Genomic DNA, 19,207 nt, shown 5'->3' on the forward strand with positions numbered 1-19,207 from the left:
TCTCATCCATCTTCCATCATCTACAAGTATCTCTCATCCATCTTCCATCATCTACAAGTATCTCTCATCCATCTTCTATCATCTACAAGTATCTCTCATCCATCTTCCATTATCTACAAGTATCTCTCATCCATCTTCCATCATCTACAAGTATCTCTCATCCATCTTCCATCATCTACAAGTATCTCTCATCCATCTTCCATCATCTACAAGTATCTCTCATCCATAATCTACAAGTATCTGTCATCCATCTTCCATCATCTACAAGTATCTCTCATCCATCTTCCATCATCTACAAGTGTCTCTCACCCATCTTCCATCATCTACAAGTATCTCTCATCCATCTTCCTTCATCTACAAGTATCTCTCATCCATCTTCCATCATCTACAAGTATCTCTCATCCATCTTCCATCATCTACAAGTATCTCTCATCCATAATCTACAAGTATCTGTCATCCATCTTCCATCATCTACAAGTATCTCTCATCCATCTTCCATCATCTACAAGTGTCTCTCACCCATCTTCCATCATCTACAAGTATCTCTCATCCATCATCTACAAGTATCTGTCATCCATCTTCCATCATCTACAAGTATCTCTCATCCATCTTCCATCATCTACAAGTATCTCTCATCCATCTTCTATCATCTACAAGTATCTCTCATCCATAATCTACAAGTATCTGTCATCCATCTTCCATCATCTACAAGTATCTCTCATCCATCTTCCATCATCTACAAGTGTCTCTCACCCATCTTCCATCATCTACAAGTGTCTCTCACCCATCTTCCATCATCTACAAGTATCTCTCATCCATCATCTACAAGTATCTCTCATCCATCTTCCATCATCTACAAGTATCTCTCATCCATCTTCTATCATCTACAAGTGTCTCTCACCCATCTTCCATCATCTACAAGTATCTGTCATCCATCTTCCATCATCTACAAGTATCTCTCATCCATCTTCCATCATCTACAAGTGTCTCTCACCCATCTTCCATCATCTACAAGTATCTCTCATCCATCATCTACAAGTATCTGTCATCCATCTTCCATCATCTACAAGTATCTCTCATCCATCTTCCATCATCTACAAGTATCTCTCATCCATCTTCCATCATCTACAAGTATCTCTCATCCATAATCTACAAGTATCTGTCATCCATCTTCCATCATCTACAAGTATCTCTCATCCATCTTCCATCATCTACAAGTGTCTCTCACCCATCTTCCATCATCTACAAGTGTCTCTCATCCATCTTCCTTCATCTACAAGTATCTCTCATCCATCTTCCATCATCTACAAGTGTCTCTCACCCATCTTCCATCATCTACAAGTGTCTCTCATCCATCTTCCTTCATCTACAAGTATCTCTCATCCATCTTCCATCATCTACAAGTATCTCTCATCCATCTTCCATCATCTACAAGTATCTCTCATCCATAATCTACAAGTATCTGTCATCCATCTTCCATCATCTACAAGTATCTCTCATCCATCTTCTATCATCTACAAGTGTCTCTCATCCATCATCTACAAGTATCTCTCATCCATCTTCCATCATCTACAAGTATCTCTCATCCATCTTCCATCATCTACAAGTATCTCTCATCCATCTTCTATCATCTACAAGTGTCTCTCATCCATCTTCCATCATCTACAAGTGTCTCTCATCCATCTTCCTTCATCTACAAGTATCTCTCATCCATCTTCCATCATCTACAAGTATCTCTCATCCATCTTCCATCATCTACAAGTATCTCTCATCCATAATCTACAAGTATCTGTCATCCATCTTCCATCATCTACAAGTATCTCTCATCCATCTTCTATCATCTACAAGTGTCTCTCATCCATCATCTACAAGTATCTCTCATCCATCTTCCATCATCTACAAGTATCTCTCATCCATCTTCCATCATCTACAAGTATCTCTCATCCATCTTCTATCATCTACAAGTGTCTCTCACCCATCTTCCATCATCTACAAGTATCTGTCATCCATCTTCCATCATCTACAAGTATCTCTCATCCATCTTCCATCATCTACAAGTGTCTCTCACCCATCTTCCATCATCTACAAGTATCTCTCATCCATCATCTACAAGTATCTGTCATCCATCTTCCATCATCTACAAGTATCTCTCATCCATCTTCCATCATCTACAAGTATCTCTCATCCATCTTCCATCATCTACAAGTATCTCTCATCCATAATCTACAAGTATCTGTCATCCATCTTCCATCATCTACAAGTATCTCTCATCCATCTTCCATCATCTACAAGTGTCTCTCACCCATCTTCCATCATCTACAAGTGTCTCTCATCCATCTTCCTTCATCTACAAGTATCTCTCATCCATCTTCCATCATCTACAAGTGTCTCTCATCCATCTTCCTTCATCTACAAGTATCTCTCATCCATCTTCCATCATCTACACGTATCTCTCATCCATCTTCCATCATCTACAAGTATCTCTCATCCATAATCTACAAGTATCTGTCATCCATCTTCCATCATCTACAAGTATCTCTCATCCATCTTCTATCATCTACAAGTGTCTCTCATCCATCATCTACAAGTATCTCTCATCCATCTTCCATCATCTACAAGTATCTCTCATCCATCTTCCATCATCTACAAGTATCTCTCATCCATAATCTACAAGTATCTGTCATCCATCATCTACAAGTATCTCTCATCCATCTTCAATCATCTACAAGTGTCTCTCATCTATCCTAGCGATTATGGAATTATATCCATCATTTAGGGGAATCATTTATCCAGGTTCTAAAGTCCACAGGCATCACTCATCTATCCTATCCATCATCATCTTGTATAATCTATCAGTATCATTCATCCATCTCTCAGAATTTACAACCACATAAACCCAACATAACCACATTTAGTCCACACGTATCACTCATCCACTGCGGACAATGTACACACAACAATCATAAACCTGTGAGTATCTCTAGTAATCTATCTCTATCCATCCATCATTGATGTGTGAGTATCTCATCTCCTCCAGGTCCAGACTCTTCTCCCCCCTCTATAGTCACTGCCCAGGATTCGCTGCCCCCTCCCCTCTATTAGTTGTTTGCAGACTCTGGAGGTAACCACTAAGTAGATTGGTTCCTGGGGGGCTCTGGGTGCCCCCGATGGTTATAATCCCCCTCCCCTCCCTGCAGTACACACGGGGGTCTCACAGGTCCATGTGTTTACCTGCTCCCTGGCTGGGCGGCCCCTCTGCTGCCTGTGACAGCGCTCTGATATTTAGGAAGCCTGACAGCTTGTTCTTAATATAGACCCTGGACAACGACTCAAATGTCACCATAATATCCAGACAGCGCAGAGGAGACACCAGGGCTCACACATGAAGCTTATAGGAGGAGCACATCTCATGTCTGTCTCACAGCCACGAGAAGGGAAGTGCAGCCACGAGAAGGGAAGAAAGCCACGAGACATGACAAGAAATAATCCGCTCCTTAGAAGGTCATAAAGTGAGGTGAATCCATCTTCTAAGATCATTGCTGATGTATTTCCTCTTTGCACTGTAGTAACACAAACATGAAAGCTCCAGACCAGAACTTCTGCTGTTATAGGAGGTCACACTGGCAGATGGTCTATGAATGGAGGAGATCTCACTACATGCAACTGGCAGCCAGAACTTCTGCTGTTATAGGAGGTCACACTGGCAGATGGTGAATGAATGGAGATTTCACTTCATGCACCTGGCAGCCATAACTTCGGCTGTTACAGGAGGTCACACTGGCTGATGGTCTATGAATCAGAAAGATTTGACTACAAGCACCTAGTGGCCAGAACTTCTGCTGTTATAGGCAGTCACACTGGCTGATGATCAATGAATAGAGGAGATTTGACTACATGCTCCTGGCAGCCACAACTTCTGCTGTTATAGGCAGTCACACTGGCTGATGATCAATGAATAGAGGAGATTTGACTAGATGCACCTGGCAGCCACAACTTCTGCTGTTATAGGTAGTCACACTGGCTGATGATCAATGAATACAGGAGATTTGACTACACGCACCTGGCTGCCAGCATGTCTGCTGTTATAGGTAGTCACACTGGCTGATGATCAATGAATACAGGAGATTTGACTACATGCTCCTGGCAGCCATAATGTCTGCTGTTTTAGGTGGTCACACTGGCTGATGAACAATGAATAGAGGAGATTTCACGACACACACCTGGCAGCCATAACTTCTGCTGTTATAGGCAGTCACACTGGCTGATGGTCAATGAATCAGAAAGATTTGACTACAAGCACCTAGTGTCCAGAACTTCTGCTGTTATAGGCAGTCACACTGGCTGATGATCTAATGATCAATGAGTAGGGGGTATTTGACTACACACACCTGGCTGCCATAATGTCTGCTGTTATAGGCAGTCACACTGGCTGATGATCAATGAATACAGGAGATTTGACTTCATGTACCTGGCAGCCAGAACTTCTGCTGTTTTAGGTGGTCACACTGGCCAAAGATTAAAAAATAGGGAAGATTTGACTTCCCAGTCCTTATGGCTGTTTTCCTTTAAATTGTTAGTCTGGTATACATATAACTGGAGGGGGCACTTACTTTTTGCAATGACTATTTATCTATATGCAGCTTTAGGAGATGAGAGGACATGTAGCAGTCAGGTATGAGTATACAGAAGTATATGTGCTATATACAATATGGGGGGCAGCATATACAGGGACCCCGCCCCCCCCCTCTCTCTATGGTGTAGGTGCCCTCTATATACAGTAATGACCACAGGGCTCAGTCTGGGGGTGGAGGTTCTTTATTAGTGACTGGGTCGTGTAGCACCGTATCTGTGTTGGTCTTGGGTTCTGGTTCTGGCTGTTTTTGGGCCCTGGATGATGTAGATTTCTTTCTTTGCCTCTTACCGGGCATCTACAAGAGAAATGATAATGTCAGACGACCTGCAGGACCCCAGAGCATGCGCTGCCCCGATCCCAGCCGCTGGGTCACTCACCTTCACCAGGTTCTTGGTCCTCGTCTCTCGCACCTTCAGGTAAGTCATTTGTGGGCTCGGCCTGGGCGGTGACGTGGTCAGGTGACTGCTCCTGCGCCGGGGCTTCGCTGGGCTCTGCAGCCTGTTCTCCGGGATGAGCGTCTGGGGGAGCCGGGTCAGAACCTGTGACCTCGGGAGGATCTCCGACCACTGGAGGTGGGGAGAGGGTATCAGTGTCATGGAGACTGGGGTGTGATGTCATCGGCTTGTCATGTGATGTCACACCCACACAGATTCCTAATCTCTGTATATTAAGAGCTTAACAATCATTTGCCATTAAATGAGGGGCTTGGTTTTTGCGGGACAGGTCGCACCCATCCCTGTCCAGCTCCCATATGACAGCACTGGCAGCCCGCAATCAGTGTGGCCCTTCTCTCCTGAGCCTCTTAGATGCCCCAGTTCCTATTGCTGGAGGTATCTAGGGGGTACCAGGCTGATAGGTGCAGCGATCGGGTGGCTCCCTGGACATTAGGTACCTGGGGCGGGCGGCTGCACCTCGGCGGTGGGTGACCACAGGGTCAGGCTGCAGATCTTCTCTGGGCTCCAGCGTGTTGTGGGCACCGCCAGCGGCTCCTCCTCCTCCTCTTCCTCCTTCTCCTGTGTGATGAGAGAGGGGGGAGATTCAGCACATAAGTTACCCACCCTGAGGATCATCTCCTGCAGCCCCTGCCCTGTATATTATCTGCCCCCCCCCCCCCCGGGGACTCCACAAGAGCACCGCACTACATGCACCACATGCACATACATGGCACACAAGCCCACCAGGACCTGGAGCACAGCAGAGCCCTCGATTACAGGGGCTTCCTTGTAGGCTGGGGTGGAGGACGCCCCAACTTTCCTCCGGACAGAAGGAGGCGACTGCTGAGGCTTCTACGTAATGAACAGAGGGTATAACATTCATCATTAATAATACATGAGAAGGGGAGAGGAGGAACGAGGAGGAGGACAGAGCAGTCTGGAGGAGGAGGAGGACAGAGGAGCCTAGAGGAGGAGGACAGAGGAGCCTGGAGGACGGAGGAGGACAGAGGAGCCTGGAGGAGGACAGAGGAGTCTGGAGGAGGAGAGGGGAGTCTGGAGGAGGAGGACAGAGGAGCCTGGAGGACGGAGGAGGACAGAGGAGCCTGGAGGACGGAGGAGGACAGAGGAGCCTGGAGGAGGAGGAGGACAGAGGAGCCTGGAGGAGGAGGAGGACAGAGGAGCCTGGAGGAGGACAGAGGAGTCTGGAGGAGGAGAGGGGAGTCTGGAGGAGGAGGACAGAGGAGCCTGGAGGAGGAGGAGGACAGAGGAGTCTGGAGGAGGAGGAGGACAGAGGAATCTGGAGGAGGAGGAGGACAGAGGAGTCTGGAGGAGGAGGACAGAGGAGTCTGGAGGAGGAGGAGGACAGAGGAGCCTGGAGGAGGACAGAGGAGTCTGGAAGAGGAGGACAGAGGAGTCTGGAGGAGGAGGACAGAGGAGTCTGGAGGAGGAGGACAGAGGAGTCTGGAGGAGGAGGACAGAGGAGCCTGGAAGACGGAGGAGGACAGAGGAGCCTGGAAGACGGAGGAGGACAGAGGAGCCTGGAAGACGGAGGAGGACAGAGGAGCCTGGAAGACGGAGGAGGACAGAGGAGCCTGGAAGACGGAGGAGGACAGAGGAGCCTGGAAGACGGAGGAGGACAGAGGAGCCTGGAAGACGGAGGAGGACAGAGGAGCCTGGAGGACGGAGGAGGACAGAGGAGCCTGGAGGAGGAGGAGGACAGAGGAGTCTGGAGGAGGAGGAGGACAGAGGAGCCTGGAGGAGGACAGAGGAGTCTGGAGGAGGAGGACAGAGGAGTCTGGAGGAGGAGGAGGACAGAGGAGTCTGGAGGAGGAGGAGGACAGAGGAGCCTGGAGGAGGAGGACAGAGGAGCCTGGAGGAGGAGGACAGAGGAGCCTGGAGGAGGAGGACAGAGGAGTCTGGAGGAGGAGGAGGACAGAGGAGTCTGGAGGAGGAGGAGGACAGAGGAGCCTGGAGGAGGAGGACAGAGGAGCCTGGAGGAGGAGGACAGAGGAGTCTGGAGGAGGAGGAGGACAGAGGAGCCTGGAGGAGGAGGACAGAGGAGCCTGGAGGAGGAGGACAGAGGAGCCTGGAGGAGGAGGACAGAGGAGCCTGGAGGAGGAGGAGGACAGAGGAGTCTGGAGGAGGAGGAGGACAGAGGAGTCTGGAGGAGGAGGAGGACAGAGGAGTCTGGAAGTGACAAACATGGGGCTCATTTACTAAGGGTCCGAACTATCGTCGGAATACTCCCCGCACAGCGCATTATACACGGACAATGCACTTACATGCAGCGGGAAGAAGAAGGTGAACTCCGGGGACCTGAGCGGGGAAGCGACACATGCAGCAACTCGGGCGCATGAGCTACGTGAATCGCGCCAGGCTTCATCCTCGTTGGACCGTCCGGATCGGGGATCACGACAGGACCGGGTAAGTAAATTTGTCCCAATGTGTAGGATGCAGAACATACAGGGGCACATTTACTTACCCGGTCCTGTCGTGATCCCCGATCCGGACTGTCCGACGAGGATGAAGCCTGGCGCGATTCACGTAGCTCATGCGCCCGATATCCTGCATGTGTCACTTCCCCGCTCAGGTCCCCGGAGTTCACCTTCTTCTTCCTGGTGCATGTAAGTGCATTGTCCGTGTATAATGCGCTGTGCGGGGAGTCACTAAGATCCTGCGCCCGATATCCTGCATGTGTCACTTCCCCGCTCAGGTCCCCGGAGTTCACCTTCTTCTTCCTGGTGCATGTAAGTGCATTGTCCATGTATAATGTGCTGTGCGGGGAGTCACTAAGATCGTGCGCCCGATATCCTGCATGTGTCGCTTCCCCGCTCAGGTCCCCGGAGTTCACCTTCTTCTTCCTGGTAAGTGCATTGTCCGTGTATAATGCGCTGTGCGGGGAGTCACTAAGATCGTGCTCCTGATATCCTGCATGTGTCACTTCCCCGCTCAGGTCCCTGGAGTTCACCTTCTTCTTCCTGGTGCATGTAAGTGCATTGTCCGTGTATAATGCGCTGTGCGGGGAGTCACTAAGATCCTGCGCTCGATATCCTGCATGTGTCACTTCCCCGCTCAGGTCCCCGGAGTTCACCTTCTTCTTCCTATTGCATGTAAGTGCATTGTCCGTGTATAATGTGCTGTGCGGGGAGTAACTAAGATCCTGCGCCCGATATCCGGCATGTGTCACTTCCCCGCTCAGGTCCCTGGAGTTCACCTTCTTCTTCCTGGTGCATGTAAGTGCATTGTCCGTGTATAATGCGCTGTGCGGGGAGTCACTAAGATCCTGCGCTCGATATCCTGCATGTGTCACTTCCCCGCTCAGGTCCCCGGAGTTCACCTTCTTCTTCCTATTGCATGTAAGTGCATTGTCCGTGTATAATGTGCTGTGCGGGGAGTAACTAAGATCGTGCGCCCGATATCCGGCATGTGTCACTTCCCCGCTCAGGTCCCTGGAGTTCACCTTCTTCTTCCTGGTGCATGTAAGTGCATTGTCCGTGTATAATGCTCTGTGCGGGGAGTCACTAAGATCCTGCGCTCGATATCCTGCATGTGTCACTTCCCCGCTCAGGTCCCCGGAGTTCACCTTCTTCTTCCTATTGCATGTAAGTGCATTGTCCGTGTATAATGTGCTGTGCGGGGAGTCACTAAGATCGTGCGCCCGATATCCGGCATGTGTCACTTCCCCGCTCAGGTCCCTGGAGTTCACCTTCTTCTTCCTGGTGCATGTAAGTGCATTGTCCGTGTATAATGTGCTGTGCGGGGAGTCACTAAGATCGTGCCCCCGATATCCTGCATGTGTCGCTTCCCCGCTCAGGTCCCCGGATTTCACCTTCTTCTTCCTGGTGCATGTAAGTGCATTGTCCGTGTATAATGCGCTGTGCGGGAGTCACTAAGATCCTGCGCCCGATATCCTGCATGTGTAGCTTCCCCGCTCAGGTCCCCGGAGTTCACCTTCTTCTTCCTGGTACATGTAAGTGCATTGTCCGTGTATAATGCGCTGTGCGGGGAGTCACTAAGATCGTGCACCCGATATCCTGCATGTGTCGCTTCCCCGCTCAGGTCCCCGGAGTTCACCTTCTTCTTCCTGGTGCATGTAAGTGCATTGTCCGTGTATAATGCGCTGTGCGGGGAGTCACTAAGATCGTGCGCCCGATATCCTGCATGTGTCGCTTCCCCACTCAGGTCCCCGGAGTTCACCTTCTTCTTCCTGCTGCATGTAAGTGCATTGTCCGTGTATAATGCTCTGTGCGGGGAGTCACTAAGATCGTGCGCCCGATATCCTGCATGTGTCGCTTCCCCGCTCAGGTCCCAGGAGTTCACCTTCTTCATCCTGGTGCATGTAAGTGCATTGTCCGTGTATAATGCGCTGTGCGGGGAGTCACTAAGATCCTGCACCCGATATCCTGCATGTGTCACTTCCCCGCTCAGGTCCCCGGAGTTCACCTTCTTCTTCCTGGTGCATGTAAGTGCATTGTCCGTGTATAATGCGCTGTGCAGGGAGTCACTAAGATCCTGCACCCGATATCCTGCATGTGTCACTTCCCCGCTCAGGTCCCTGGAGTTCACCTTCTTCCTGGTGCATGTAAGTGCATTGTCTTGCGACACAATTTGCTTTGTTAAATCCCGCACGTTGTCTGAATCCACCGGATCGTCCAACGACCCACCCCTCCATTTGTGTCGCGTGAAAGCTGGCGCCGATGCACCAAAATCTGATTGCGTGCACCAATCACCCTTTCTAAATGCGGCGCAACTCGGAAATCGTTGGGTATAGTGCGGACCGTGGACCCTTAGTAAATGAGCCCCACAGAGGTTTGGGGGCTTGTGCTCGCCCCCTATCAGCCAGGCTGAGGCTTTGTATCCAGGAGTAGAGAACATGCTGTTGTGGTGTCTGTGGGACAGGTTTGGGTGTGACTGGAGTATAAGGGGGGGATGGGGGTGCTCGGGGCTCACCTGCTCGGCCTGCACGTACGCTCCGTGCTGCTCACACCCGATGTCAAAGATGTATTTCCCCGGCCCGAGGATCTGCGGAGACCACAAGGAGATCAGAACCAGATACAACAATTCTCTGCCTGCTGCCGCTGACACACTGTAACAAAGCCCCAGCTGTGAGCAGGGTCCACAATGCTGCTGTCACTCACCGTGTTGTTGGAGAACTTGCCCTGGTAGCGGTGGTTGTGGTGGAGGAGCTCGCCGGCGCCCTCCTGCTTCCCGTTCCCCCAGGTGCCCCTGTACCGGGAGCCGGTGTCAGAGTAGGTGTAGACCCCCTGACCGTGCCTGAGGGGGGACATACAACATATCACAGGTCTATAGGAGGTGTCAGCAGGTAAGTGTACAACGACTAGAGACCCCAAAACCAGACCATAGCCCCTCCTGATACCCCCCCATCACCAGACCATAGCCCCTCCTGATACCCCCCATCACCAGACCATAGCCCCTCCTGATACCCCCCCATCACCAGCCCATAGCCCCTTCTGATACCCCCCCATCACCAGACCATAGCCCCTCCTGATACCCCCCCATCACCAGACCATAGCCCCTCCTGATACCCCCCCATCACCAGACCATAGCCCCTCCTGATACCCCCCATCACCAGACCATAGCCCCTCCTGATACCCCCCCATCACCAGACCATAGCCCCTCCTGATACCCCCCCATCACCAGACCATAGCCCCTCCTGATACCCCCCATCACCAGACCATAGCCCCTCCTGATACCCCCCATCACCAGACCATAGCCCCTCCTGATACCCCCCATCACCAGACCATAGCCCCTCCTGATACCCCCCCATCACCAGACCATAGCCCCTCCTGATACCCCCCCATCACCAGACCATAGCCCCTCCTGATACCCCCCCATCACCAGACCATAGCCCCTCTTGATACCCAGAGATCACCAGACCATAGCCCCTCCTGATACCCCCCATCACCAGACCATAGCCCCTCCTGATACCCCCCCATCACCAGACCATAGCCCCTCCTGATACCCCCCCCATCACCAGGCCATAGCCCCTCCTGATACCCCCCCATCACCAGACCATATCCCCTCCTGATACCCCCCCATCACCAGACCATAGCCCCTCCTGATACCCCCCATCACCAGACCATAGCCCCTCCTGATACCCCCCCATCACCAGACCATAGCCCCTCCTGATACCCCCCGTCACCAGACCATAGCCCCTCCTGATACCCCCCCATCACCAGACCATAGCCCCTCCTGATACCCCCCATCACCAGACCATATCACAGAGCCCCTTGTCACCAGACCTTACCCTCTCTCCCCTGTGCCACATACCTCTGGTGGGCAAACCAGTCTCCACTGTAGGTGTCTCCATTTGCATAAGTGTACACACCCTGCCCCTGTCGCTGGTCGTCCACCCAGTCACCTGGACATAAGAGGAGAAGTAACATGGGTCAGGCTTGCAGGGTCATGCTCGTAGTGTCAGGCTCGCAGGGTCATGCTTACAAGGTCAGGCTCGTAGTGTCAGGCTCGCAGGGTCATACTTACAGGGTCAGACTCGTAGTGTCAGGCTCGCAGGGTCATGCTTACAGGGTCATGCTCGTAGGGTCATGCTTACAGGGTCAGGCTTGTAGGGTCAGGCTCATAGTGTCAGGCTCGCAGGGTCATGCTTACAGGGTCATGCTTGCAGGGTCAGGCTCGCAGGGTCATGCTTACAGGGTCAGGCTTGCAGGGTCACACTCTCAGGGTCAGGCTTGCAGTGTCAGGCTCGCAGAGTCATGCTTACAGGGTCAGGCTCGTAGTGTCAGGCTTGCATGGTCAGGCTCATAGTGTCAGGCTCGCAGGGTCATGCTTACAGGGTCATGCTCATAGTGTCAGGCTCCCAGGGTCATGCTTACAGGGTCAGGCTCGTAGTGTGAGGCTTGCAGGGTCAGGCTCGTAGGGTCATGCTTAGAGGGTCATGCTCATAGTGTCAGGCTCGCAGGGTCAGGCTTGCAGGGTCACAATCACAGGGTCAGGCTTGTAGTAGGAAAAGAGAAGGTATCCCAGCTCACCTCTAAGATCACATTGGAGTCGGCACGGCGCCCGCCTTGTTTGCACAGGCATCATACAAATTAGAAAAAATTTGATGGTCCATGCTTACAGGGTCAGACTCGTAGTGTCAGGCTAGCGGGTTCATGCTTACAGGGTCAGACTCGTAGTGTCAGGCTCGCGGGGTCATGCTTACAGGGTCAGACTCGTAGTGTCAGGCTCGCAGGGTCATGCTTACAGGGTCAGACTCGTAGTGTCAGGATCGCAGGGTCATGCTTACAGGGTCAGACTCGTAGTGTCAGGCTAGCGGGGTCATGCTTACAGGGTCAGACTCGTAGTGTCAAGCTCGCAAGTTCATGCTTACAGGGTCAGACTCGTAGTGTCAGGCTCGCGGGGTCATGCTTACAGGGTCAGACTCGTAGTGTCAAGCTCGCAAGTTCATGCTTACAGGGTCAGACTCGTAGTGTCAGGCTCGCAGGGTCATGCTTACAGGGTCAGACTCGTAGTGTCAGGCTCGCAGGGTCATGCTTACAGGGTCATGCTTACAGGGTCAGACTCGTAGTGTCAGGCTCGCGGGGTCATGCTTAAAGGGTCAGACTCGTAGTGTCAGGATCGCAGGGTCATGCTTACAGGGTCAGACTCGTAGTGTCAGGCTAGCGGGGTCATGCTTACAGGGTCAGACTCGTAGTGTCAGGCTCGCGGGGTCATGCTTACAGGGTCAGACTCGTAGTGTCAGGCTCGCAGGGTCATGCTTACAGGGTCAGACTCGTAGTGTCAGGATCGCAGGGTCATGCTTACAGGGTCAGACTCGTAGTGTCAGGCTAGCGGGGTCATGCTTACAGGGTCAGACTCGTAGTGTCAGGATCGCAGGGTCATGCTTACAGGGTCAGACTCATAGTGTCAGGCTCGCGGGGTCATGCTTACAGGGTCAGACTCGTAGTGTCAGGCTCGCAGGGTCATGCTTACAGGGTCAGACTCGTAGTGTCAGGATCGCAGGGTCATGCTTACAGGGTCAGACTCGTAGTGTCAGGCTAGCGGGGTCATGCTTACAGGGTCAGACTCGTAGTGTCAGGCTAGCGGGGTCATGCTTACAGGGTCAGATTCGTAGTGTCAGGATCGCAGGGTCATGCTTACAGGGTCAGACTCGTAGTGTCAGGCTAGCGGGGTCATGCTTACAGGGTCAGACTCGTAGTGTCAGGCTAGCGGGGTCATGCTTACAGGGTCAGACTCGTAGTGTCATAGTGTCAGGCTCGCAGGGTCATGCTTACAGGGTCAGACTCGCGGGGTCATGCTTACAGGGTCAGACTCGTAGTGTCAGGCTTGCGGGGTCATGCTTACAGGGTCAGACTCGTAGTGTCAGGCTAGCGGGGTCATGCTTACAGGGTCAGACTCGTAGTGTCAGGCTTGCGGGGTCATGCTTACAGGGTCAGACTCGTAGTGTCAGGCTAGCGGGGTCATGCTTACAGGGTCAGACTCATAGTGTCAGGCTCGCGGGGTCATGCTTACAGGGTCAGACTCGTAGTGTCAGGCTCGCAGGGTCATGCTTACAGGGTCAGACTCGTAGTGTCAGGCTCGCAGGGTCATGCTTACAGGGTCAGACTCGTAGTGTCAGGCTCGCGGGGTCATGCCTTACAGGGTCAGACTCATAGTGTCAGGCTCGCGGGGTCACACTTCCCCAGACCCTTTTTCACCCAGTTACCTTCATATTTGGATCCGTCGGGGTACATGAAGGTCCCGGTCCCGTGCTTGCGGTTCTGGTAATACTCCCCTATGTATCGTGCGCCATTCTTGAAGCGATACGTCCCCTGTGAAGAGCAAGGATTCACCATGAGTGGCGGCCATCGCTATGACTGTTATGTAGGGGACATTGGGGTCCCGGGGGTCACCTGGCCGTGCCGCCGCCCGTTCTCGTACGTCCCGTCGTACGTGTCTCCATTCGCTAGTCGCACCTTCCCTTGTCCGTGTCTTTCTCCGGCCTCATTCCTCTCACCAACATATTCCTGGGAAGAACCGAGGAGACAATCAGGACCTGGAAAAGTTACTCAGCAGAAGACGAGTGAATATTTCTACCCAAACAGACAGAACCCGGAGACAGAACCCGGGGGACCGGACCTGAACTTATAATCAGCGATTATAATGCAATGTGGTAAATATTTGTGTATATATATATATACTGTCTGAGGGTTTATGTATATTCTATATGAGTGTTGTGAGGCACTGAAGGGGTTAACTGTGGACGGGAGAGAGGAAAACCCAGGGGAAACCTACTGTGCAAGGCCTTAACCCCTTCAGGACGCGGCCATTTTGCAGCTCAAGGCTCCGCCCCATGTTTTGGATTCTGACCTGCGTCTCTCTATACGGTTATGACCTCTGACCTCTGTTACTTATCACAGCCATTCTCAGACTGTTTTCTCCCCGCACGTTCTGCTTCATTTCACTGGTAAATTGTGGCCGATAATTTTTTTTTGTTTATTTACAAAAAAATAGAAAAAAAATTAAATTTTTTTGAAAAACTTGCCATTTTTGAAATTGAAATCTTTGAGTTTTCAGGCAGAAGATTTACCACGTAAATACATTTCCCATGTTATTACTTTACATTTTCATCATTTGCGAAATGTCCGGATAATTTATTTTCGATGTCTCGCGGCTACCCCTCCGAAAACGTTTCGGGAGGGCGATCATCGGGGGAAAGACCCCCCAAAGGCAGGTTAGAAGCCGCGGTCGCACTGACCGTAGCATTTAACAGGTTAAACACCTGTGATCGGAGCCCACCCTGACCGTGGGTGTCACACTGGGGAGTCGGCTATCAGTTACAGCCGGCACCCTGTGTCTCCCGATGCCGGTTTGGATCAGATCTTGAGCTGACCCGACATCAGCGCTGTGTAAGATATATCGGCCGCTGAGGGCGCGGTCACACGTCGTGTTTAATGCATGCGTTTGGAGTGATTTGCCTAATTAAACATCTGTTAACACTTGCATTTACAAAACACAAATGTTAACGCTTGTTAACAGTTGTTTAATTAGGCAAATCACCCCAGCTATTCCAAACGCATGCATTAAACGCGACGTGTGACCGCGCCCTCAGTGCTAACAGGTTAAGGCTACATTCCCACCATAGCACGGCGGGCACACGGCAGCGCGGGGAGAGGAGGAGAAGGTGAGCGCAGCTCACGCCCCGCCCCTCTCCATAGGAAATAATGGTGCACGGCCCCGTAATACGGGGAAAGATAGGACATGTTCTGTCTTTCCCCGGGCTACGGAGCGGTACGGTGCCGCACAGGGCCGTGAGCCCATAGAAGTGTATGAGGGACGTATGTCGGCCGTATATACGTCCCCCATACTGTAGTGTGAATGTAGCCTAATGGGGAGGTTGTGTTGTCCAGCACTTGGGACACAGGTGGTGGCAGCAGCCTAATCAGGGAGGATAAAGCTGCTGAGCAGAGCTGAGAGAGGAGGCTGGAGAGCGCACAGTCCTGACCCCTGAACCCTGACCTCTGTACCGGGAGCAGTGACGTCCTTTATGTGTTAGTGGTGAGTTATAGGGACTCTGTATAGGGAGCGCCCAGCGGGGGGTTGTGTTTTATCCCTGTATATAAGGCTGTTATTATATACCCGCTGCTGGACGAGACCTGTTTTGGACTGTACTGCATCACGAATCTCTGCTACCACGGACTCTACTGGGCCCAGTCTCCCACAGTGTATATGGTGTGTATGTATATATATGTGTATACGCAGTATGGGGGGGGGGGTGAGTTATCAGGGCCCCTGCACCCTCCTCCACCAATTCACCACTTTCACGCCAGTGGGGTGTGGAGGGGCATGACGGAGGGGTGCGTGCCGGCCGGCGGGGGGTCCCTGTCCTGTGAACATTTGCTGACTGCGTGTATTTCTATGGATGAAGTCCAGCTGAACTACCAGGAATTAGTCCGACCTGATGTCACTATATAAGTGCGGACGCTGTGAGGGATATACCCTGAGGAGAGGGCTCTGCTGCCCCCTAGTGCTGCTCTATGGAATAACTTACCTGCACTGTTACCATGGGGCACGATCTTTTAGGTGCACAGGGTATGTGAGGAGTGTCCGCGCCACATTTGTGCAACAGCGACACACATTAGGGGGCGCTATGGAGCTCGGGCAGACCGCGCCACATTTATCATGTAAAGTTGTGTCGCACGCCCCATGGTAAAGGTGCAGGGAGCAGCGGATTCATGAAGAACGGGCGCAACACATCCTGAATCTGGCGCCCCCTGCACTATACACAGGTAACTGCGCACGGTGCACACTGCACTATACACAGGTAACTGCGCACGGTGCACACTGCACTATACACAGGTAACTGCGCACGGTGCACACTGCACTATACACAGGTAACTGCGCACGGTGCACACTGCACTATACACAGGTAACTGCGCACGGTGCACACTGCACTATACACAGGTAACTGCACACAGTACACACTGCACTATACACAGGAAACTGCACACGGTGCACACTGCACTATACACAGGTAACTGCACACGGTGCACACTGCACTATACACAGGTAACTGCACACGGTGCACACTGCACTATACACAGGTAACTGCACACGGTGCACACTGCACTATACACAGGTAACTGCGCACGGTGCACACTGCACTATACACAGGTAACTGCACACAGTACACACTGCACTATACACAGGTAACTGCACACAGTACACACTGCACTATACACAGGAAACTGCACACGGTGCACACTGCACTATACACAGGTAACTGCACACGGTGCACACTGCACTATACACAGGTAACTGCACACGGTGCACACTGCACTATACACAGGTAACTGCACACGGTGCACACTGCACTATACACAGGTAACTGCGCACGGTGCACACTGCACTATACACAGGTAACTGCACACAGTACACACTGCACTATACACAGGAAACTGCACACGGTGCACACTGCACTATACACAGGTAACTGCACACGGTGCACACTGCACTATACACAGGTAACTGCACACAGTACACACTGCACTATACACAGGTAACTGCGCACGGTGCACACTGCACTATACACAGGTAACTGCGCACGGTGCACACTGCACTATACACAGGTAACTGCACACGGTGCACACTGCACTATACACAGGTAACTGCGCACGGTGCACACTGCACTATACACAGGTAACTGCGCACGGTGCACACTGCACTATACACAGGTAACTGCGCACTGCACTATACACAGGTAACTGCACACTGCACTATACACAGGTAACTGCGCACGGTGCACACTGCACAGGTAACTGCACACTGCACTATACACAGGTAACTGCACACTGCACTATACACAGGTAACTGCGCACGGTGCACACTGCACTATACACAGGTAACTGCGCACGGTGCACACTGCACTATACACAGGTAACTGCGCACGGTGCACACTGCACTATACACAGGTAACTGCGCACGGTGCACACTGCACTATACACAGGTAACTGCGCACGGTGCACACTGCACTATACACAGGTAACTGCGCACGGTGCACACTGCACTATACACAGGTAACTGCGCACGGTGCACACTGCACTATACACAGGTAACTGCGCACGGTGCACACTGCACTATACACAGGTAACTGCGCACGGTGCACACTGCACTATACACAGGTAACTGCGCACGGTGCACACTGCACTATACACAGGTAACTGCGCACGGTGCACACTGCACTATACACAGGTAACTGCGCACGGTGCACACTGCACTATACACAGGTAACTGCGCATAGTAAATAAGCCCCATACTGAGCAGTGCAGCGTGTACTAAGGGCCGCGCTGCACTATACACTGCGCATAGTAAATAAGCCCCATACTGAGCAGTGCAGCGTGTACTAAGGGCCGCGCTGCACTATACACTGCGCATAGTAAATAAGCCCCATACTGAGCAGTGCAGCGTGTACTAAGGGCCGCGCTGCACTATACACTGCGCATAGTAAATAAGCCCCATACTGAGCAGTGCAGCGTGTACTAAGGGCCGCGCTGCACTATACACTGCGCATAGTAAATAAGCCCCATACTGAGCAGTGCAGCGTGTACTAAGGGCCGCGCTGCACTATTATTGGACCGTGCGCGGTCTTCACGGCTGCACAGGTATAAGAAGTGTCTGTGATTGTGGCGCACAATTTAGGGGACGGGGACGCGCTGTCACACAATCCGGATGATTCGCACTGAGCGCAAGATTTACCTTTTAAATTGTGTTGCACGACCAAGCACAAAGATGCACCAGGAAAAAGATGGAGACTCTGTCGGACCTGAGCGGGCAGCGACACATGCAGGATATCGGGCGAGCGGGTCACAGCTTTATACACGGACAATGCACTTTATGTGAACTCCTATATGTGACCAGTGTGTGTACTGCCCCCTACTGACAGTGTCAGGTAACAGTATTGCTGCAGTATAACAATTATATCCTGATGAGAATCTGAATTGGATCGAATTGTCAGAACTTTCTATCTTTTTCTATTGAATAATAATAAAATCTGCCCCCCCAGCGAGGGCAGCAATAAGACCCGCACTTATGAGGCCGGTGGGAATAATAGCCGTCCCCTGGAGATGACAGTCATAGATGTATCGGCCTCATTACTATAAGGAGCTCCGGACACATGATATCAGCAGGACCCCGCTCCCAGAGATAAGTTACACTGCTCACAACTGGACCCCGTGTACTCAGGACAGTTGTATCAATGGACACTGAGAAAGTGACCCCTGTGTGTACCCCAAAGACTGAGGACCCCTACATCACACTGACTGCAATGTGTACCCCAACAATTACTGACTACAATGTGTACCCCAAAACAGCTGAAGATCATGTCTACATCAGTGTAGTACTCCCCCCCCCCCCTCCTCCCCCCGGTGTAATACTCCCCCCCCCCTCCTCCCCCCGGTGTAATACTCCCCCCCCCCCCTCCTCCCCCCGGTGTAGTACACTCTCCTCCTCCCCCCGGTGTAGTACACTCTCCTCCTGTCCTCCTCCCCCCGGTGTAGTACACTCTCCTCCTCCCCCCCCCGGTGTAGTACACTCTCCTCCTGTCCTCCTCCTCCCCCCGGTGTAGTACACTCTCCTCCTGTCCTCCTCCTCCCCCCGGTGTAGTACACTCTCCTCCTGTCCT

At 52.0% G+C, this 19,207-nt stretch overlaps 3 protein-coding genes across 6 annotated transcripts in view; 1 reads left to right on the forward strand and 2 right to left on the reverse strand.

The window, feature by feature from the left end:
• Nucleotides 1-3,379, reverse strand: part of ART1 (ADP-ribosyltransferase 1) — a 28,214-nt gene extending 24,835 nt beyond the window's left edge. Inside the window, exon 1 of one of the 2 annotated variants that reach the window (XM_072132922.1) lies at nucleotides 3,232-3,379. The gene's annotated coding sequence lies outside the window, so the exon portion shown is untranslated. Of the gene's footprint in view, nucleotides 1-2,968; nucleotides 3,029-3,231 lie in introns of those variants that run through there. The other variant, XM_072132923.1, reaches the window with a different exon arrangement.
• A 1,414-nt stretch (nucleotides 3,380-4,793) lies between these two features.
• The window catches only part of LOC140117156 (radial spoke head 1 homolog), a 42,123-nt gene continuing 27,709 nt past the window's right edge, over nucleotides 4,794-19,207 (reverse strand). Inside the window, exons 2-10 of one of the 2 annotated variants that reach the window (XM_072133625.1) lie at nucleotides 13,941-14,054; nucleotides 13,754-13,859; nucleotides 11,359-11,449; nucleotides 10,206-10,341; nucleotides 10,018-10,089; nucleotides 5,818-5,919; nucleotides 5,526-5,646; nucleotides 5,011-5,199; nucleotides 4,794-4,928 (exon numbers count right to left, since the gene is read on the reverse strand). In XM_072133625.1, coding sequence (XP_071989726.1) covers nucleotides 4,918-4,928; nucleotides 5,011-5,199; nucleotides 5,526-5,646; nucleotides 5,818-5,919; nucleotides 10,018-10,089; nucleotides 10,206-10,341; nucleotides 11,359-11,449; nucleotides 13,754-13,859; nucleotides 13,941-14,054 — 942 coding nt within the window. In that variant the 3' untranslated portion in view covers nucleotides 4,794-4,917. The remainder of the gene's footprint in view (nucleotides 4,929-5,010; nucleotides 5,200-5,525; nucleotides 5,647-5,817; nucleotides 5,920-10,017; nucleotides 10,090-10,205; nucleotides 10,342-11,358; nucleotides 11,450-13,753; nucleotides 13,860-13,940; nucleotides 14,055-19,207) is intronic. The other variant, XM_072133626.1, reaches the window with a different exon arrangement.
• The window catches only part of LOC140117157 (ecto-ADP-ribosyltransferase 3-like), a 49,304-nt gene continuing 45,610 nt past the window's right edge, over nucleotides 15,514-19,207 (forward strand). Inside the window, exon 1 of one of the 2 annotated variants that reach the window (XM_072133631.1) lies at nucleotides 15,514-15,585. The gene's annotated coding sequence lies outside the window, so the exon portion shown is untranslated. The remainder of the gene's footprint in view (nucleotides 15,586-19,207) is intronic. The other variant, XM_072133632.1, reaches the window with a different exon arrangement.

Source organism: Engystomops pustulosus, chromosome 2 (genome assembly GCF_040894005.1).
Source record: "Engystomops pustulosus chromosome 2, aEngPut4.maternal, whole genome shotgun sequence".
Lineage (NCBI taxonomy): Eukaryota > Metazoa > Chordata > Amphibia > Anura > Leptodactylidae > Engystomops > Engystomops pustulosus.